General features: G+C 48.4%; 1 protein-coding gene across 2 annotated transcripts in view; it reads left to right on the top strand.

The window, feature by feature from the left end:
* Positions 1 to 21447, top strand: part of EXOSC9 (exosome component 9) — a 1088118-nt gene that overhangs the window by 867764 nt on the left and 198907 nt on the right. For both annotated transcript variants that reach the window (XM_069631163.1, XM_069631164.1), the window contains one exon: positions 18078 to 18256. In XM_069631163.1, the coding sequence (XP_069487264.1) occupies positions 18078 to 18256 (179 nt within the window). The remainder of the gene's footprint in view (positions 1 to 18077; positions 18257 to 21447) is intronic.

Raw genomic sequence — 21447 nt, 5'->3', positions numbered from 1 at the left:
ACTGTCATCTCCTCACTACGCATCACGTTGGTGGAGACCGCAGCTGTCTGGGTCCGATCGACGCCCCTGTGGGAACCAGGTGAGCGTAACAGCCTTTTGGATTGAAGAATGCACCTGCTGCATTCCAAAGAATGCTGAATCAGGTTCTGAATGGGATGGAGGACTTCTGCATGGCATACTTGGATGACATAGCAGTATTCAGCCAAACCTGGGAAGAACATGTGAACCACTTAGGGTATGTTTTGCAGGCTCTTAGACAGGCCAATCTGACCACAAAGGCAAGTAAATGCCAAATTGGTCAGAGTAAGGTGGTCTACCTTGGGCATGAGGTAGGAGGTGGAGAAATGAGGCCTTTGCTCAGTAAGATTGAAGCTGTGCAAAATTGGACAACACCTACTACTCAAACCCAGGTGAGAGCCTTCCTAGGCCTCACTGGGTATTACAGGAATTTCATTGAGAACTATGGGACCATAGCTTCTCCACTGAATGTGATCTCCTCTCCAAAATTCCCTAAGAAGGTCAAATGGAATGAGGAATGCAATCAGGCCTTTGAAAACCTGAAGAAAGCTCTTTGCCAAGCACCAGTATTTGAGAGCTCCTGACTATCACCAAACGTTCATTGTGCAGACAGATGCTTTAATGTAGGTATAGGTGCAGTCCTTAGCCAACTGGATGAGAAGGGTAGGGAGCACCCCATTTGCTTCATCAGTAGAAAACTGAAGGATCCTGAGACAAGGTGGGCAACCATCGAAAGAGAATTCTTTGCTATTTTGTGGGCACTGAAGAAGTTTAGGCCATACTTGTATGGTTCTACTTTTGACATTCAGACTGACCACCAACCCTTGAGATGGTTAATGCAAATGAAGGGAGAAAATCAAAAACTATTGAGATGGTCAATCTGCCTGCAAGGGATTGATTTCACCATTGAGCACAGGTCAGGGTGTCACCATCAAAATGCTGATGGACTCTCTAGGATGTATGTCATCGACTAGAGGTATGGGGTTCATCCAGGAGTGGATTAAATCCTCCTGTCCCTTAGTCTGGGGGGGCAAGTGTTAGGGTGAATTCTCTGTAAAGGCTAATTTCCCAAACCTAGTGAGTCCCCCAGCAGCTTTGCTGGATTTTTTGGGGTTTATTTTTTTCTCCTGCTAAGAGTGAGACTCTTTTACTCCCACTCTTAGACATGATTTGAGGTGTTCCTTTGTCTTTCCATGTGCTTTATGGGCTATGGGGTCTTTTACTCCATAGGGTCTCATGTGTTTTTGGTGTGGGTTACACAGCACCCTCCGTGCCGTAACCCAGGGGTGTTTTAGCGACCCCCAAACATATACTCCATACCCTGGGACTGACTACTGTCTCCTAGGGCATGTAAAGTCACCATTGGCTTTACTAGTCCCACATTATGAACAGAAACCAGTACAAACCATCATATTGTGGACGTACTGGTCGGGGCAATTCGATTGCCCCGGGGTCTGTTGATCGAGTTTTGGCTGGTGGCAGTGGATACTACTTTTTATATTCGACCACGAATATATCTCTATGGAATTTTCCCATTGTACGAGGCTACCAACTTTAATTATTTAATTCCTATAGCCTCGAACATACCGCCGGTTTATTTTTTTAATATTAATTCACCGTTTGGTATTTTTTTGCCAGAACTCGATTCTAAAATGGCGTTTGTGTTCTCTTCTGTGACTCCAACCCAAGTCTAGCCCTTTGTTCCACTTTTTGGCGGGCTTCTCCACAGAAGCCTCCAAAAGTGGAGCCACTCTGTCTGGGTACCACAGAGGGTGTGGGAGGGGGTTTAGGCACCCTGGACTGAGTTGCCTTGGCAACTCAAGTTGCACTCTTGTGTGATTGGCCCAAGTGGTTACTTATCTTACTAACGTTCTTTCGATGGGATGTTCCTCCAACGTATTCCACATCGTACCCTCTCTGCCTGCCTGTCATGATTCCTGCCCCTTATGTCCCCAGCCCTCCAAGATGTCAGGCTGGAGCCAGGCCACGATCACATACATGGCCCTCAAAGGCCTCTCCATCCCTCCAAAGACCCACTTGGAGTCAGACTTGGCGCTTGTGGCACCAGATTCACTCACTCCCATAGGATAACATTGAGGATTGGACTTGTAGTGCATTGATGGGGACAAGATGGATGCCCCCACATATTTCAGTTCCCAGAACTGCATGTGCAGTCTAGTCTTTTGGGTGTGGTTCAGCCCAGAGACGCCTGGGATACCCAGAGACTATTTAAGCCACGCCCAGGCTGAGAAACATTCTTTGTGTTTTCTGCACCTGCAGCGTGACACTCACCGTGTTCGGATCGGTCTCCAGTAGGCCTGCATCTTTCTTCTGCGCTCAGCTCCTGCAAGAACAAGAACACTGTTAGGAACAGCCTCGCCTTGCGGCACTTCTGCCCATCATTCATCGCTTCTTCTGTTCTGCGGGCATCTTCGGCGGTGTCATTCCCATCCCGGCACGCTTCATAAGGAAAAGGGAAAAGAACAGAAAAAAGGCATTAGGAAGCATTCAGCAAATCTTCGCTTATTTTTAAAGACTGTTCGAGCTTCAAACGCTTACCTGAATCCCAGCCGCTCTCAGGGAACTCTGTCTCCGGAACTTCTCATACATCTGCAAGAGGGAAAAGACACTCCAGGTTAGCGTGGAAACATCTAGAGGCGCCGGCCATCATCTAAGGAAGGAAAGGAACGAAGTTAGAGAACTGTTCAAAAGACTCATTATACTTACCTGTCGGACTCTTGCCAGTGAAGTAACTAGGCAGCAACGAGCCTTCATCAATCAACGCGCCCCTGTGCTGAAAGCAGGGCGGAGAGCACACTTTCCAAGAAAACAAGGTGAGCAGTGGATCAAAGGGAAGGGTTGGACCCCGGGGAAGAAAGGGTTCAAGCACACAGAGACAATAGGGAGTTAAACTCTACCAATCCTGTGTTTCAGGCCCAGTCTCCAGTCGAGTAGACTCCAGGGAAGGGTTAAAGGTCGTAGAAGGTCAGAACAGGCTGAGTGACGTCCCTGTGGATACCAGGTGAGTGTTACACTGCCGCTCTACAGAATTTCTTATGCAATTGCAGCTTACGTTTCCACAAGGTTTTCTGTAGTCATACTGGCAGGAGATTGGTGCCACACATTCTAGGGGGGAAAAACTACAACTGAGGCTACAGGCGTCATGCGTCCTAGATATACCATCCGGTGACGTCGATCATCGACGGAGGCCCTCGAGGGACAGCGTATCGACGTCATCGACGCAGGACGCCTGCGCCGAAAAAAAAATCCAAAGCAGCACAGCTGTGATCATTACTGTCAAAGATGTGGAATACGTCGGAGGAACATTCCATCGAAAGAACGTTACCAGGTAAGATAAGTAACTTGTTCTTCTAATAATCAAATGTAGAACTAAGAAAACTCACAGGGTTTGAATCGTTGTAAGATAAGAGCCTAACTGGCTTTAGACAACATTCAATGTGTTAGAGAAATTTTATTCTTATTGTATTTTCTTGAAAACTTAAAAAAAAATGTAAATGGATCCTATTTTATGTGGTCCTACCAAAATCTGTTGTATATCAGCGCACAGCCTGAAGTGGCCCTCAAACACACTGATCGTAGAGCAGGCTAATCTGCACCATGGGTTAAAAAGGCGACACATTTTGTGTACAGTGTATGCACATTGCCATTGCCAATGCTATTGCCTTAGTAGGTCTCTGATCGATCATAATGGGTGGAGGTGCAGTGTTTCATCAAATGCTTTTTTACTAGAAGCTGTACAGGCACAAACAATACTGCAGAAGGCCCAGATAGCCACACATCTTTATATGTATTTGGGAAAGTCTGTTTGTATGTTAGGGGTTGGCTCCAGCCCCACAACAGTTGGTGGACTTGAATGTTGGCCCAAGGTCAGCATACCAGTCTAGGGTGTACTGGCCATAGTGAAATCTGACCAACCCCACCCATTCGCCCTGCAGAGGGTGGGGTCCGGCCTTGTGCTATAAGTATAGGTGATTTCGGGAGGTTGGCGATTTTGTGAGTTTTTAAAAGTTATGACACAATAAAACATACTCAAGGGTAAAGCAGACCCCACGTGCATGTCGGCTACAGACTCGGGCAACGCTTGGTGGTACAGCTAGTACCATCATAAAATGAAGTCTCATACATAAGGGTGCCAGGCAGACAGTACATTGGTGTTGAAAAAGTCTGAGTTACGGCGTTTGATCCTGAAACTAAAACCTACATAATTAGTATCCCTTTTTACTGGAAAATCCTCTGTCTGGCAGGTTTTTTATTTCACAAAATAAAATGGAACAAAACAAAACGTTGCTGTCTGTAGACACTATTTTTAAAAGGCTTTCTAAAAAAAAGAGGTACCACCCCTTGTGACGAAATGCCTATCCCTATATTCAGGGATAAGGGGTTTCGGGATGTGATATTCAGGGGGCCTGCCTAACGCAACCCGCTATTTCATGCAGGTCTCGGGCGCGGTGTGGACTGGATCCCTTGGTCTGTCCACCACCCCTCAACTGCACCTGCAGACTTGCCAGGGACTTGTCACAAGGGCATAAGTGACAGCATGGCCCCTGTAAAAGACCAACTCCAATGTTTGCAGTGTTCAAGAAACACATGAGCAAAAACAGTAGGGGAGAGCTACAAAGAGAAAGACCCAGGAGGCTTAGGTAAGGAAGAGGCTGGATTCTGGAGATAAAGGGACTTTAGGTGCTTGGGAGAGAAAAATCCAACAAATGGGGAGAGGAAGACCTGGGAGTGGGAGATCGAGAGAATTGGGATACTGGGGAGTGAAGATGGCTTTGGCGGTAAGGGTTTCTGAGGTGGAGGAGGTAAAAGGAATTAAACAGGTGGTGAGGAACGCTGGGGAGGAGGGGAACGTGAGGCATCCCAGCGAAGGTGGTGCGAGAAGTCAAGGAGGTTGGTAGCAAGAGAAGCTAAGGAGTTGCGGCGAAAGTGAGCCAAGGAAGACGTGACGAAGAAACAGGCATTGCAGGTGTCGAAGGAGGACATATTAGAGGGGTAGGTGATGAAAAGGATAGGTGGCTAGAGAAAAGCCATTGAGGAGAAAGTGGTGAGAAGAGTTGGGAAGCAGGAGATTGAGAGAATACGCCACAAGAGTGGAAGCAGGAGGAAAGAAAGATTTGTAGGAGAATAGAAGAACAGGAAGGACAGCGATTGGAAGTAGGCGAAAGGGGAGCCATAGCTGGGTGGAGGAATGAGCACACAGTCTAGCGTCAAGGAGGTGCCGAAGTAATCTGGAAATGAGAGAGGGAAGCCAAGAACGAGAGATCTATGAACAAGATCATTGGGAAGTCATTGAGGAGGAGAATGTGTTTGGATATGAGGTCATAGAACCGCGAGGTGGTGGGAGGACAAGCGCGAGTCGAGTAAACACTGTATTGTGTCTCCCTTTTAGCTCCGGGGATTCATTTGCAGTCATCTGTAACATGACCCCAAGTGCAGTTCAACATCAGCGTCCAGTACAGGTTTGAGACACAGTATGAGGCGGCCTCCCCACCATCCCATATCTGCACAAGAGCATCAACGAGGCTATGAACACCAGAGGCTTTGCTTACGGACTGAAACAGCAAGGTCGTGGGAGACGTTTTCTTGCAAACTGTTATGCTTTATTTTGGGACACTAAGCACATGCCGCTCATTTGATTTTGTTAAATTTAGACTGCTGGCGAGGACCAGGGCCCAGCCTTTAATAAGAACTGAAAGAATGTTTTACTTTGTACTTTTCTTGAACCTTTCAGAGAAACACTGGTGAATATTTTGGTTATGGCTATCCTGACCATGGTTGTTATTTTGTGCACATTCTTGGCCCCCAAGAGAATTTCTTTGCACTTCTAAAACCCTAATAAAAACTTGTTGCGCTTCTGGTTCATGTTTGATCGTTGCATGCTTTGTGACACTGTCCAAGGTGAGACTACAGAGGCAGCTAGCACCACGTTACCAACACGTGGCAGCAACATTACCAAGCATATGGACAAGCCCAATACAGTCATTATAGAGGTGAGGGGCAGGACAAGATCCAGAAGAAGGGGTTGCCCCCTCCCAAACCGTGTCATCTCATACTTTCTTCTTCCAATGAAAAATTAAACCTTACAGCCTATACTAGATCTTATAACTCTACATGCATTCATAACTTTTCGAATGACAAAAACCAACATGTCAATCATTCCTATGATTCAAAGCAGGTGCAAATCACTGTCAATTCAAAGGACTGCCCTTTAGAACAATCTCAGTGCCATGAACTTTACAAAGCTCAGGAGCCTGAGCACATCTACAAGGACAATCAGTACATTTATATCCCTTTTAGACAATTGACTGATATATGGTCTGGGCACACTTCCAGACAATGCATGTAGAAGACGCACAGCACAGTGCAGCTATTGCACTGATTGTCTTAATGAAGAAATGTAGAAAAATGGTGCCTACTCGCATCATAAACAGTGTTAACTCGCAGCTATTGCTGCCCTTTCTTTCCCAGGAATGTGTGCAATATTCTTTGCATTGGTTCCCCTTTCCCAGACATCAGTGTCTCAATGTAAGGACAGTATAGAGACTACTGGGAATGATGGCATCATGCATCCAATTAGTACCGAATTCACCCTGCACAGAAGAACATTCCAAGAATGAACCTGTAGAATAATGTTAACAAGCAGAAGAAAACTCGGAAGATCATGTGGTGGTTAGGCAAATGGCAGTCCAATCGCTCTAATGGGGAACAAACATGACTTGTTAAAGGGATGTTTTTTGAATAGATCCCTCAATCAAATGATCATAATGAAGGATACATTACTATTGGGATGGGGCGACATCTACACTCCTTTAACAAATGAGGAATAGGGGATTCACCAACACAGGATATTGCACAACAGTATCTTGGAACTGATGGCAATCAATCTTGCTTTGCACAGTTTCTATCCACAAGTAAACAGAAACGTGTGCTGTGGAGGATGGACAACACTATGTGACGGTTTACATCAAGAAGCAGGGCGGAACACACTAAATCTTTCTTTCACTAAAAGCACAGCAGATCTAGCATTGATGACCAGAGTAACCACAATACCTTTATAGCACATCCCAGGAACAGAGAATTGCCTCACCAACTATCTCAGCAGACACGTGTTGCAAGATCACAAGTAGGAGTTAAACACAAGCATGCTCAAAGGTGTTTAAGAAATTGGGGATACCAACCGTGAGTCCATGCCCCACAAAAGGTTTTAATCAAGGGATATTTGCATAGGCGTGTCCCCCAACACCATTGAAGTGATGCATATGATGCAGGAAGGCAGTGTAACACTTACACTCATCGCACCAACGTAGGCAAGATCGGTATGGATTTTACACTTCCTGTACATTGTATTCCAGCCTTATATGATGCTGCATTTACATCAAAATCTGCTAACAAATAAAAAGCAATACTTGACACAATCTAGCCCATACTCTCTAAACCTGACACCTTGGATCCTAAAGTTATATTTTGGCCATTTAAAATCTCCATTAATCTTTCAGTCAATTTTAAAGGAGGCATGTAAGCCAAACAAAGATGTCACAACTTTATTCCTTGGAAGAGGTACATTCCTTCCTGTACCAGACATAGGACACACCCTGTGCAATGTGCAGAAGTGGGTGTAGTAAAATATATATTACATCTCTGGGATAGTGGCCTGGTATACAACTCACTAATCATTCATCTTTGGCAGCATGTTCCATATCACATCACAGCATAACATGACCTGGTGGTGAGTACCAGTTGTTAGGCCCTTCATGGAATGGTCAAGCAATTACAGCCACCAGTTAGCATATCAAGCAGGGAGCTCAGCACAGTTCTACACAAGCTAATGCTTACACATTATGAATCCATGCACAAATATTCACTAAACTCCTAAGTTACAGTGTGGCCTTTTTAGTTGTTTTGACCTATATGTATAGAGTCATCGAACATCAGGCCCTATCAGTTGATTTTTTATAGTAATACACAAGCATTACTAGTGGTGTTCAGGATGCTGTATTTTTTCATTACAATTCCATGTAAATCGGTCCATTGAATTACCAGCATTCTAGAACCCCTCTCAAATGCAGAGAAATAGTTATTCACTAGATATGTGTGGAGCAGTCATGTTCTATAAGAACAGAACAAGAGTCATTACGAACACCAGTCAGTACTTTATTGCTTTTGTTCACAAGAGGTAACCAATCAGCAAGGCAGGCATTGCAAGATGGTTTTGAGCTGCTCCACTTTGCTTCCACCTCCACATGATCATGGTTGTTGTATTAATAAACCCAGAATTGAAGGATGCGTTTTTGTTGATTTTATTCTTTTTTTGAATTTATTTATTTTTTATACAGTTCTTAGGAAAGATTTCTCTTTTTTAGCAACTTTCCCTCCGTATTCTATGGACCCCCGCACCCCTCCCCACACACACACACACACTTTTTGCTTTTGTTTTTGAACCTGTCCTGACTTTTTACAGGGAAGTGAAGTCTTCAACTTCACGCCCCTGGCCTTTGCTCATTTTGTTATGGGGAAACTGATCAGTCCATCACCCTAGTCTTTTACACTTGGGATTTTTGTTTACTTTTATATATGCCTAAAGACAACCTGGTGGCAGTATTTCAATTTTTACCATTGTTGCATTATTCCTCTTGTGCACATTTGTGTTTACCGCGTATGGTTACTGAAAGTGGCTAGTGCTCTAAAATGGCCATGCCACGAGATATTCGCTTGTTGTTCGGCCACATTGTTGTTTGGTCTTCTTCCTGCCTTGTGTGTGCTTGGCCCAGGAAGGGGGTCAGACTGGCTGGTCCCATTCCACATCCATGCTGCCTGTGAGTATAGGTGTCTGGCATGAGTGAAACCCACAGTGATCCTTGGTTGGGCCACTGCTAGCTATTTGAATGGTGCAGATCCTTACCATTGGTGGGCTTGGACTTTCTTCCAGCCAGGGTTTCAGATAAGAAGACCACTCCTGCAGCCATTTCTTCAGATCAGCGTTCGAGCCAAGTATCCTGTGTAGAAGAGCAGTCAACTGAAGATCTGTGGACAACTCCCGAAGAGGCCCAGCATCCCTTCATGCTTTTGGCCCGGTGAAGCCCTGCTGGACTACCTGATCTGCGAAGGCCCTGACCGGTGCCTCAACCCTTGGAATGGTGGGACCTACAAGTCATGACACGTTCTCGATGATCCAGCCATTGTGAGCTTTCAGAAGTGTCCCTGGTCTACCCGATGGACTGACCAGCTCTCCAGTGGGCTACCTCGCTAGAACCATCGCTGTTCTGCATTTTCCGCCCTACCTTCCGTAGTCATCAGCTTGTGGTGTAAGTCACCTTCCTGCCAAATTTCAGTTTCCCAGGGATCCTGCTTAAAGGTCTTCTTCAAATGCAACTGGAGGGACGCCTTCTGTTGCCTGTGTGCGGTAGCTATCGCTGGAACCCGCTTTCCCCTGTCTGGTGCAGTGTCCTGAAGAGGTCTGCATCAGTGTCTTCTGCTTTTCTTCCTCGCTAGGGGTTGCACTCTTAGTCATTTGAGTCAGGGGGGTAAGTAATTGCAACACTTTTTTCTCCCCCTGTTCTCCTTAGAATAAAAGTTGGAATAAACTTTGGTTATTCCATTCCATTGCTTTTTGATCATCGCGCCTAAAAGTTGCTGTACTTGAAAGATAAGAACATAATTTTTTTACCAGTAACTTTGTTGAATATCTTCTGTAGCATTTCACCAACACAAGAACTCTTGCTACATCAGACCCTTTTCTTAAGAAGAAGCTTTGTGACTTTTGGGCACAAGGCCCACTCATAGGGATTGGACTTATAAAGTTAAGGTACATTTCTCCAGCATGGGGTCTGGCATGGATTCACATGCTCATGAATATTCCCCGTTGTCAGGCTGGGAATCCTCGGTAAAGAAAAAACCAGTATCAGTTTCGTTTCTGATCTGTCTTTCGTAGTAGTAACCAATCACTGGTCTCTGCGTCATACTGACCACAGCCAATGACTGCCCTCTACCTAAGCACCGCCTCTGGCAGCCATCTTCAGATTTTTACCGCACGTTCATGTGTTGGGATCCTCGTGCTATTGCTCTCGAGCGTTAGTGCTATTTTTTCACGTTTTTTCTCAAAAACTTTGTTTTTTCGGTCAAAAGAGCCTCAAGCTCCACCGACTCTCCATCCGATCAACGGGGACCCGTTTCGGATTCCTCTGCGCCCCTCAAGGGTGAAGATTTCGTCGAGCTACGCTTTTGGAGGACTCCAGAAGTTTCTCAGGCCCGGTCATGGCCCAGGAGAAGGGAAGCTCGACGCCCGGAAAGCTGTTCAGGATCTGCCCTGGATGCCAGCTGCAGAACGTCTTCACGGAGGACGAACACTCTTTTTGTCTTTACTGCCTACATGAGGACAAGACGCACGTGGAGAAGAACTGTGCGTTTTGCGGCAACATGTCGGAGCGGACCATGAAGGACCGCCATCAACGTCTCGCCAACTGGCTAGAAGGGAAGAGCCCGTCCGGCGAGAAGAAGAGGAAGAAATCCGAGCGGTCTTCTAAGACCTTTGAGGACGCCCCGGCGACGGGGGTCCAACATAAGGCCAAGCACCGCGAGTCCGCTGGCACCGGGAGCGCCGAACGGTCGGGCTCTACGGGCGCCAGGCAGGGCGCACCCTCCCCGGCACCATCAACCACGAGCCAACACTCTGGGTCGGGTAAGAGGAAGGCCGAGCACCCGGCCAAGCTCCTGGAGAGGCCCCGGTCGAGCTCGAAGGCGGAGGGGGAGCGAGGCAGTGTCCCCCCCTCAAGGATAAGGCGGTGAGCGCACCTAAGGTGGTGAAGGCCTTAATCCATCCGGCCAAGCCCTCTATCGAAACTGTCGCGGCGGCCCTGGCTCAGCCTGTGGAGGCTACACCAGTGGTGGCGACCTCGGGGCTCAGAGTCTCCCTGCCACCTCGGAGGGAGTCCTCTTTTGTGCCCATCGATAGGACCCCCGTGAAATCCCCCATGGGGAAGAAAAAGGGGGGGCAGGGCGTCGTCGTAGATTCGGCCTCAACCTCGGAGGAGGAGCTGGTCGAGGTCTTAAGCCACGGCCTCGGCGTGGAAGAAGACCGGCCCGTCGGGATGGATCCCGATGCAGGGGACGACGACATCGTCGAGGGTACCGACGGGGCCCCTGATCGCCCGTCGGATTCCCCTCTGCCAGCGCCGCGAGACAACTCGGCGGCCATTTTGTTGGCTATACAGTCCTTATGCTCAGAGATAAGGACGAGACTACCGTTGCCGACGGAACCTCTCCCGTCGGGGGACCCAGAACCGGGACCTTCTGGTGTTCCCCCTACCAAGAAAAGAAGGATCCACCCCCCACCTCCTTTTCAGCCGTCGCGCCCCTTCCAGCCCTCCTCCCCGTCCACCCGAGGGGATGATACGGGGACTGACACGGCAGCGACGGGTCCGGACGACGAGGTTTACGACGAGGATGTACCGTCGTCGCCTCCCACCAGGGCTTCTCCGCCCGACGAGATTGGATCGTTCCACTCTATGATCGCCAGGGCATCCGAGCTTTTCTAACTCTGCCCTGAGGAGAAGAAGAAGGAAGGTTTCCTTTATCAGCGGCGCGAGGCCAAGAGGAAGACGGTCCTTGCGGTGCCTCTATTGGACGACATTTGGGATGAGGGCCTCACCCTCCTCAAGAACCCTTCCACGACGCCAGCTAGAAGAGACCGGTACGAGAAAAAGTACCGGGTCCCGGACACGGCCCCCGTGTGCCTCCGGGCGCAGCCTACCCCGGACTCCGTCGTCTCCACGGCGGCCAGGAAAAAAGCGGCGGGGGTGCGGCCTCCACATCGACTTCCCCACCGGACGGCGAGGGAAAGAAATTGGACGCTATGGGACGCAGAGTCATCTCGTCTGCAGTGACGACGATTAAAGCTGCCAACGCCTTGGCTATCGTGGCCCGATACGACAGGGAGCTCTGGTACAAACTGGCTCCCCTGCTGGACTTCTTGCCGGACGACAAGAGGGCAGAGGCCCTGGAGATCCTGCAGGAAGGTGAGGTGGCTTCAGACCACGCCATTACCGACACTGGGTTCCGCCAGTTGGGCAACGGCGTTTGCCTTAGGCGGCGTGGATGGCTCAAGGCTACGGACTTCCGTCAAGACGTTCAGACCAGAGTCCTGGACATGCCCTTCGATGGGAACAACCTGTTTGGGAAAACAGTGGACGATTCCCTTCAGGCCATTAAAGCGGACACCGAGACGGCCCGGGCCCTTGGAGTTCTGCAACAACGACGGACGCCCTTTCGGAGCAGCGGAGGCAAGGGCGCCTCCATCTCCACCGACCTTTGGGTGCTGGACGCCTTGGCCCGGGGCCACGCGCTCGAGTTTCAAAGAAAGTGTCTGCGCGTCCCCCCCGTGGCCAGGAAAGAACTTCACGTCCCTCAACTTCTCCTGGAGGTAAAGGCGATGCTCAGGAAGGGCGCCATCGAACTCGTCCCAAAGAGGCTTCGGGGCTCCGGAGTTTACTCGAGATACTTCCTCGTGAAGAAGAAGACGGGGGGATGGCGCCCCATCCTGGACCTGCGACGTCTGAACAAGTTCATCAAGGCGCAAAAGTTCCGGATGGTCACCCTCCAGCACGTCCTGGGTCAGCTGGAGGAAGGAGACTTCCTGTCGTCGTTGGATTTGGAGGATGCCTACTTCCATATTCCCATCCTGAAGGGGCACCGAAAATTCCTCAGGTTTGTGGTCCAAGGGCGTCATTACCAGTTCAAAGCCCTCCCCTTCGGACTACGGTCGGCACCCAGGGTGTTCACCAAGTGCCTCGCACCGGTGGCGGCGCAGCTGCGCCGTGAAGGGATCCACGTCTACCCCTACCTGGACGACTGGCTCATCCGAGCCAAGACAAAGGAGCTCGCCGTGGTTCAGACGGCAAGGACCGTCCAACTTCTCACGGACCTGGGATTCTCCGTGAACTACGCCAAATCCCACCTGGTACCCGCGCAAGACGCTCTGTTTCTGGGAGCGAGGCTCAACACAGTGTCCCTTCTGGCCTCCCCGTCGGAGGAGAGGACCAGGACCATCCTGGGCAAGGTGCAGCGGATGTTGGTGGCTGACGCGGCCAAGGTGAGGTCCATCAAGTACCTCCTCGGAATGATGTCTTCCTGCATCTACCTCGTTCCCATGTGCAGGCTCCGGATGCGCCCGTTGCAGGAGTTCCTGGACGCGCGCTGGATCCAAACGACGGGCAGCTTCGAGGAAAGGATCACACTCGACGAGAGTTTCCGACGAGCGATCCGGTGGTGGGGCACCCGCGCGCATCTGACGGCGGGCATGGACTTCCAGACCCCAGCCCACCAGGAGACAGTGACCACGGATGCCTCCCTGGAAGGGTGGGGAGCGCACACCGAAAATCTGCACGCAAGAGGCCTTTGGCTCCCGACGGAGAAATCCTTACATATCAACGTCCTGGAGCTCCGTGCAGTGTTTTGGGCTCTCAGGTCCTTCCTTCCGTCCCTCAAGGGCAAGGTGGTGAGGATCTTCACCGACAACACCACCACCATGTTTTACATCAGGAAACAGGGCGGTACCAGGTCCCCAGCACTGTCCAAGGAGGCGCAGGACCTGTGGCATTGGGCAGTCGCCCAAGGGATGTTTCTGGTGCCGTTTCATCTGGCAGCACCCCAGATCGACCTGTTTGCGACGGCGACGAACTCCAAGTGCCGGAGGTTCGCCAGCAGGTTTCCCCAGGCGAGGAGCATGGGCGATGCTTTCTTGTTCCCCTGGGAGGGCCTGTTCCTCTACGCGTTCCCTCCTTTGCCACTGCTGATCCGGCTCGTCAACCAGCTCAAGAGGTCATGGTGCAGGATGATCCTCGTCGCACCTGCGTGGTCGAGGCAGATATGGTTCCCGGACCTTCTGGACTTGTCAGCGTCCCCGCCAATTAAGCTGCCGGTGGACGCGGATCTGCTCTCCAGGGAAGGAGGCGCCATCCTCCACCACGACCCGAAATCGCTGAACTTGCAGGCCTGGCTCCTGCAGCGCTAGAGTTTGGAGGATACGACATACCGGCCGACTGCAGAGAGGTTCTTGCAAAGGCCAGGGCGTCCTCGACTCTTAAATGCTACGGACACAAATGGAAGAGGTTCTCTGTCTGGTGCCACGCACAGAAGATTAACCCTCTACGGATTACGGCTCCCCAAGTACTGCCGTACCTGCTGACGCTGGCCAAAGCTGGACTGGCACACGCGTCCATCAAGATTCATCTTGCTGCGATCTCCCGATACACCAGAACCACGGGGCGGACGTCCTTGTGGTCTCATCGTCTGGTGAAAGAGTTCATGAAGGGACTGTTCAGATCGTTCCCGCCGGTGAAGGCTCCGGCCCCGGCATGGGAGCTCAACGTGGTGCTGACCAAGCTCATGGGACCTCCGTTCGAGCCTCTGCACTCGGCCCAGTTGAAGTTTCTGTCGTGGAAAACAGCGTTTCTTGTGGCCATCACCTCCGCACGACGGGTGGGAGAGATCCAGGCCCTTTCCTGCAAGGCCCCGTACTTGACTTTTCACGACACGAGGGTAGTGCTCAGGACGCACCCCTCCTTCATGCCCAAGGTACCGTCGGACTTCCACCTCAACGAACCCTTGGTGTTGCCTGTATTCTTCCCGTCGCCTTCGTCGCCGGCTGAGAGAACTTTGCACTCGCTGGATGTGGCTAGAGCGCTGAAGTTCTACGTGGACCGCACGAAGTGTTTTCGGAAGACGTCACAACTCTTTGTGAACTTTGGACCTGTCAATCAGGGGAAGGCTCTCTCGAAGGCTTCCATTTCCAGATGGCTCTCCGGCTGTATCTTTACTGTCACCGGTTGGCAAACTGACCGCTGCCTGGCCGTCCGAGAGCCCATTCCACCAGAGCGATCGCAGCTACCACGGCGTTCCTATCTGGTGTGCCCCTGCTGGACATATGCAGGGCTGCTACGTGGAGGTCGACGCACACCTTCACGAAATTCTACTGCGTCGACCGGGATTCCAGGGAGGAGTCCAGGGTCGGCCAAGCAGTGCTGCGCAACCTGTTCGCCTGAGGTGAGCCTGGTGAGGAGGTAAGATGCTTAATGTTGAGTTTGATGTAATGCTTAATGTTGAGCCTTTGCCACCTCCCATGGTTGTGCATGTGTGTACTGCTATGTATTCTTTATTCATGAGCATGTGAATCCATGCCAGACCCCATGCTGGAGAAGGAACAAGTTACTTACCTGTAACTGTTGTTCTCCAGCATGGGTCTGGCATGGATTCACATGCGAACCCTCCCGCCTACCCCTCTGCGGCTCTTCACTTGGTCATACTGCCACTTCACGTGCTTCCAAATCTGAAGATGGCTGCCAGAGGCGGTGCTTAAGTAGAGGGCAGTCATTGGCTGTGGTCAGTATGACGCAGAGACCAGTGATTGGTTACTACTACGAAAGACAGATCAGAAACGAAACTGATACTGGTTTTTTCTTTACCGAGGATTCCCAGCCTGACGACGGGGAATATTCATGAGCATGTGAATCCATGCCAGACCCATGCTGGAGAACAACAGTTACAGGTAAGTAACTTGTTCCTTCTTGTGACCTGGTCCCATCTACTCCATCACTACTACTGTCTTTTTGTTGAACAAGTTATTGAATACGTTTCTAAGAACCTAAAGGTGGCTACATATATGTGTTTCTGAGGCTTGTGGAGTGCTGTGTAATATTATCACCCGCTTGTTTCATTTCCTAGTGTGTGTTTTGGGCCTAGAATAAATACAGTATTTTTGTACTTAGCTGTCTAAATTGAATTGTGTGCTTCACTCATTGTGGACCCCTGACTCCACTCACACGTTCCTGAGAAAAGTGTTGATTGCTCTCCACGTTTACCTTGATTAGGTTTTGGCCAACCTCTCAGAGTTACCATGTTCGCTATAACTAGGGTGGCCTCCTAAAATCTGTTCACAAGGCCAGATTCTAGAAATCCATGTTAACAGTGCTCACTGAAATATCACTGCAGTAGTCTCATGGCACTACAGCTGTGGGTTCAAGGAATTTCCCACTCTTAAAAGAAGCTTGTAAGGGCAGCATGGAAATCTGTAGACTTCTCACCAGGCTTTTAAGAGTGTAGTTTACAGGGGCATCAATCATGCATTTTGTTGCCTGCAAACAATGAGATGGCCAACTCTGGTAGCAGGTTCAACATTTTTGTTGCTACTGCGAGAAATCCATGACTCTCATTCTAACTTGTACTCTTAGTTTTACCTTTGTGTAGATTTTAAACTTCTTTTGGCGTCCTTTTGGGTGGATCTGTTAATGTTGAATTGAGGGCCATCCCTGCATGCTATGGTGATAGTCATTTTAGAGCACCTAGCACACATTGAGCTGCACACAATCAACCATTGCGCCATTCTTATCATAGTGGTGCAAGTACTTGATTTTCAATGGCAATACCGGTCATTGATGCAGTACCTGAGCCTACTACATAGCAAAGTATATTATATGATACTAGTACCTGTCAGTATGTGAGTACTTGAGCTTAATATGGCAACACATGGCTAATGATGGGGCCTTTTGCCCAAAATGTGGCAAATGCTGGCAAATGATGTGAGCATTAAGATATATGAGGGTAGTCTGATTGATGCAGTTTCTATATTTCAACTGTATATTGCATGCTCAATGTTTTTCCTTCTGTTTAACCTTACAAGTTGTTGGATGTGAATCTTATTTAACAAGCTATCAAAATAATGCCCTTACACAAATATAAACGCTCACCTTTGCTTTAAGTAGATGCAAAGTATCGGGTCATCAGATTGGCCAACTTTTTAACTGACGATGGTCAAGACATTTGTTTGTTGCCAACAGTAGGCCACACATCCTTATCAGTTCCCTGGCATTGTCTTGGACATGCTCTAGGCATGTCTAACTGAACTTTCAACCAGCTGCAATGGCTCCAAAACCAAGTAGCTAGAATAATGAGACAAACTTCCTGAACACTTGATTGGCTATCTCTGAGGGTATTGCCTTAATGATATTTGCACTTTTTCAAATGGGCACCTAGCTCTCTATTGGTGCATTTGTTCATCAGCCAGGCAAAAATGTAAGCTCTCAAATAAGTATCATCTTGCTCCAATTTCTTTCTGTTGTTGAAATTGACACCTGGAGATACTCACTTTTTGGCTCTGGGTGGAAGAGTCTTAGAAATAAGCATCCCCTAGCTCAGGAGTCTGCACTCTTTTACTCACCAGATGTTTTAGACTACAACTCCCATCATCCCTAACCAGAATAGTCAATGGGCATATATCATGGGAATTGTAGTCCGAAACATCGGGAGATCCAAAGGTTGCAGACCGCTGCAATGCTTGGCTCCAGACTTGGCTGTTCCGGCATGTTTTCAAGAGATCAAACTTGACCCAATATGATGTGCCCAGTCTTTGCCAAACTTGTTTCCTGAGGGTGCATAAGACTACATGATGTGCTCATCAAGTACAGATACACATAACAGAATTCAAGATCATTTGTCCAATCGTTTTTGTGCTTCCCGAAGACCCACCTGAAAACTGTTTAAATTTTAATTCCCATAAAAGTATTCACAAATTTGCTGAAAAGAGGCTTCCTGCAAATGAAAGAATATTCTTTGCTTTCTGGTCTGATACCGGGACTGAGGATAGACAAATCTGATGAACCATAGCAAACACTTCATATGGTTTCCTCGCATGCTCCTGAAACCATGCCTCAATTTCTGAAATCTCCTTTGACTTCTCTGCTCATCTGTGATGTGGCTTTTTAGAAGTATTTTTTTGTTTGAAACTGTACAAATTGGCATCTTATGATAACACAATACAGCCCTTGATTTGTGCAGAAATGCAGTGGCCACATTTAATTTTTCTGAGTTTTAGATATTGCTTGCACATCAGACAAAGCCTGAAACATGAGCAGTATCGGGTAAAGCATAGCTCCAACTTAATCCTGTAGGAAGTAGGCTGACTCTGGTAGAAGTTGCAACTTTACCCATGTCTGTAGAAGTATACTGTACCAAGTGTTTTACCTACTCTGAGTTTTCCTCAACTGGCCTAGGGCTTTTACACCTGTATTGCGTACTCCAGGAACCGCTCAGATTGGAGAGGGTTTGGAAAGTTCGTGGAGAGACCTTGACGAATCAGAGGAGGAGGAAGATGACGAAGGTGGCCATGACAACAGTACTATTAAAGGGAACCTTGATATGGAAATGGACGTCATGGCTGTTGAAAAACCAGGTTGTTTTCAAATTTCTTCTTTGACTGCATTTAACTTACATTTGGTTGTGATTTTCCTACAGAGAAACAACGTTTAGAATTAAAGGACTACTTATTGGCTGCTGAATATTGTTTCTAGCTTGACAGCTTGGTACAATTAATCATTGAAAGAGCTGGAAATATAATTGTCTTGTGTGAGAAACCAGAAGGTGTCTCATCCACTAGTCCCCGGGGATCTGTCACACAGCATCACTTTTGGATCCAGTTTGTGGGGGTGGACCAGTGCGGGAGGATCACCTGGGTGAGGGGTCTTTCGGGGAGTGGGACACCGGATGGTGAGACGCGGTATCCCTTTCCCTATAACAGCTTTTTCCCATCAAACCAAGTAGGATGCATAGGAACTTTACCCTTTTACAACAGAAACACTTTCTCACGGACATCCCACTATGAGAGACAACGGACTAAAACACGAGCCATATTCCCACCCGTCCCAATACAATGGTCAGGCCACATCAGGCAATTACTGATCATCACACACCCCTGACTTCCATTACACTCACCCACACAGATAAAAGGCGGAGCACGGGAGCACACTCTGAGCTAGGCAAAGCACACAACGAAACAGCAGTGCCAAGATGGCAGTTTAGGGAGAGGAGAAAGACGGCGAAACAGAAGGGAGTTGCAAGGGGGGGGGAGTTCACTTGACCTTTTCGTCAAAGAACAGTTACTTTCATGAAACCTAGAACAGAAAGCGTAAGACCAGGAAACTAGGCTAAAGAATCCTGCATTGTGTGTCAGAGGTACCCGTGGCCCTCCCGCGTCAGTAATCAAGGCAGGGAGAATCTCCAGCCACTGTGGTACTGTCCTTGGCTCCAAGAACAAAGCTGCTTCAGTGAAAGCAACACAGCCAGTGAATTGGGAAGACCGATATAAGACCAGTCTGTGTTGAATCCAAGGTTGCAAGCAGCAACATTGTATTCCAGGTGCTGGAACGAACATTGTTAAAACACATATGATAAGAGACGCAAGTGAAGTGAACTGCTGACGAGTGATTGAACTTTAAAGCAAACTGCAATACCTTTGACGGAGTGGTCCAGCACCACGTGTATGCTCACACAGAAAGCTCAAAAATTCAAAACCCTCTGCATTGTCCACAAGGCTTTCTGGGGCCTGGGTCCAAAATACCTTCAGCTATCCCTCCGCAAATACCTCCCCTCTCAAGCTCTTTGCTCCTCTACCTCCAACTCACTCAGGGTCAGTCGTTTTTCTAAGAAACGAGCTGGGGATAGATCTGTCTTCGGCTGGGGCCTCCCTCTGGAACAGCCTCCCTGCCACTCTAAAACTTGAGGAGAACCATCTCCGGTTCCGGAAGCACCTCAAGACCTTCCTCTTTTCTTCTGCCTTCGCTCCCCCTTTCCCCTGCTGATCTGTTCTCTCTTGGCACCGTGCACCAGGCCACCCTCTGTCTTTTGGGCCCAGATACCTGCTCATCCTGTCACCCTCCCGCACTGCCTCTGGGCCACCCCTTGCACTGGGGTCTGTATCTGTACCCATACAGCACCCCCCTTTTTCTTCCTGCACTTATCGGACCTACCCTGTCTGCTGCCTTAAACCTAGCACTTGCAAATTGCTGGCTGCATTATCACTGTTTGTTGCCTTTATTATTTTATTTATCTCTTTCTCCTCTGCTTCGCACTTTCCACCTCTCCCCCCTTCCATGCACTTTTCCCCTCTCCCCTCTCCCATGCACTTGCGCGTTCTAATGTCACTGGGCCTAGTAAGATCGCTGTTTTGTTCTCCCCTGTTCCCCTTCCTTGCCTTGTCGCGCTCTGAAACACTTGTGTACGAGTGCAATAGAAATAAAATATCAATCAATCAAATGCTCAATCGAAGGTCTCTGTAAGGTATTTTTGAGACAGCAAAGAGACAGGGGGAGGGACAAATTGGCATTTTAAGTGCTTTTGCCACCCTAAACAGTTCCTTAGAGGAGCAGCTAGCATTTAAAATACAATCAGCAAAATTTTGAGCTTTAGCGTTTTTTACAGTGCTTTGCTCCATATTGCCACCTTAAGAACATCAGTTTACCACCCGCAAGCGGGCGGATTGGTAGAAAGATTTAAAAAAAATACATATAATGATCCTAATCCACTGGATTCTCTCCTTTCAAACTACTTTATGGTAGAGAGCCAAGAGATGTTCTAGACATGCTCCGGGAGACCTAGGAAGAAAGAGAAGAGGCACCTATTCCTCTCTCACAAACAGCAACCCGATTGCGAGAGCATATGAAGCTTGTTCGGAATCTGGTCTATACTCCCATGGAAAAAGCCCAAGCACAACAAAAGTCCACCTATGACAAAAAGGTAAACTTAAGATCGTTTTCAATAGGACAAAAGGTGTTGCCCTCTTAACTACCTCTGAAAATAAACTGGTCTCAAAATGCATTGGCCCATAATGAAGTGTTAGAGCAAACAGGGACCTGTACCTATAAAATAGCTCAACCTGATAAGAAACAAAAAATCCTCTGTACCACGTAAATCTCTTAAGAGTGGAAGGAACATCCTTCTGCAGCCACTGCCACGATACTGTCTTGTTTGGTACAGGAGGAAATGGAAATTTTGAATTGATTCCCCAAGAGCTATTTACTCAACAACAACAAGACTTAAAAGACTTGGTCACAACATTCCCTGATGTATTCTGTGAGAAACCAGGGAGAGTGCAAGGCACTTATCATTATATCAGAACTCCAAAGGAAAAGTAGTCAATTTGAAACCATATAGACTCTCCGAAGCCCGTAGTCAGATAGTGGTTGAGGAAGTGAATAAAATGCTAAAGGCAAATATTAAACCCTCAAGCCCATGGTCTTCCCTTATTGTATTGGTCACAAAACCTGATCACTCCTAGAGGTTTGGCATCGACTTCCGACAGGTCAACGCCATCTCTGACTTCGATGCCTATCCCATGCCACACATTGGCAAATTGATTCATAAACTCAGAAATGCCGCCTTCCCATCAAACCTACACTTAACAAAGGGGTCCTGGCAAGTCGCAGTACATGGACCTGATGAGGAAAAGACCGCTTTCTCAATGCCCCCGGGACTATTTCAGTTCAAAGTCCTTACGCAGGGCCCTACCACTTTACAACAGCTGATGGACAGGATATTACAGCCCTACTCCGATTTCTGTGGAGCTTATATTAACAACATACTTGTTTA

This window comes from Ambystoma mexicanum, chromosome 6q, assembly GCF_040938575.1.
Source record: "Ambystoma mexicanum isolate Mex_15411 chromosome 6q, UKY_AmexF1_1, whole genome shotgun sequence".
NCBI lineage: Eukaryota > Metazoa > Chordata > Amphibia > Caudata > Ambystomatidae > Ambystoma > Ambystoma mexicanum.
Note: the sequence above shows the minus strand (reverse complement) of the source record. Positions and strands in the feature narration are given on the sequence as shown.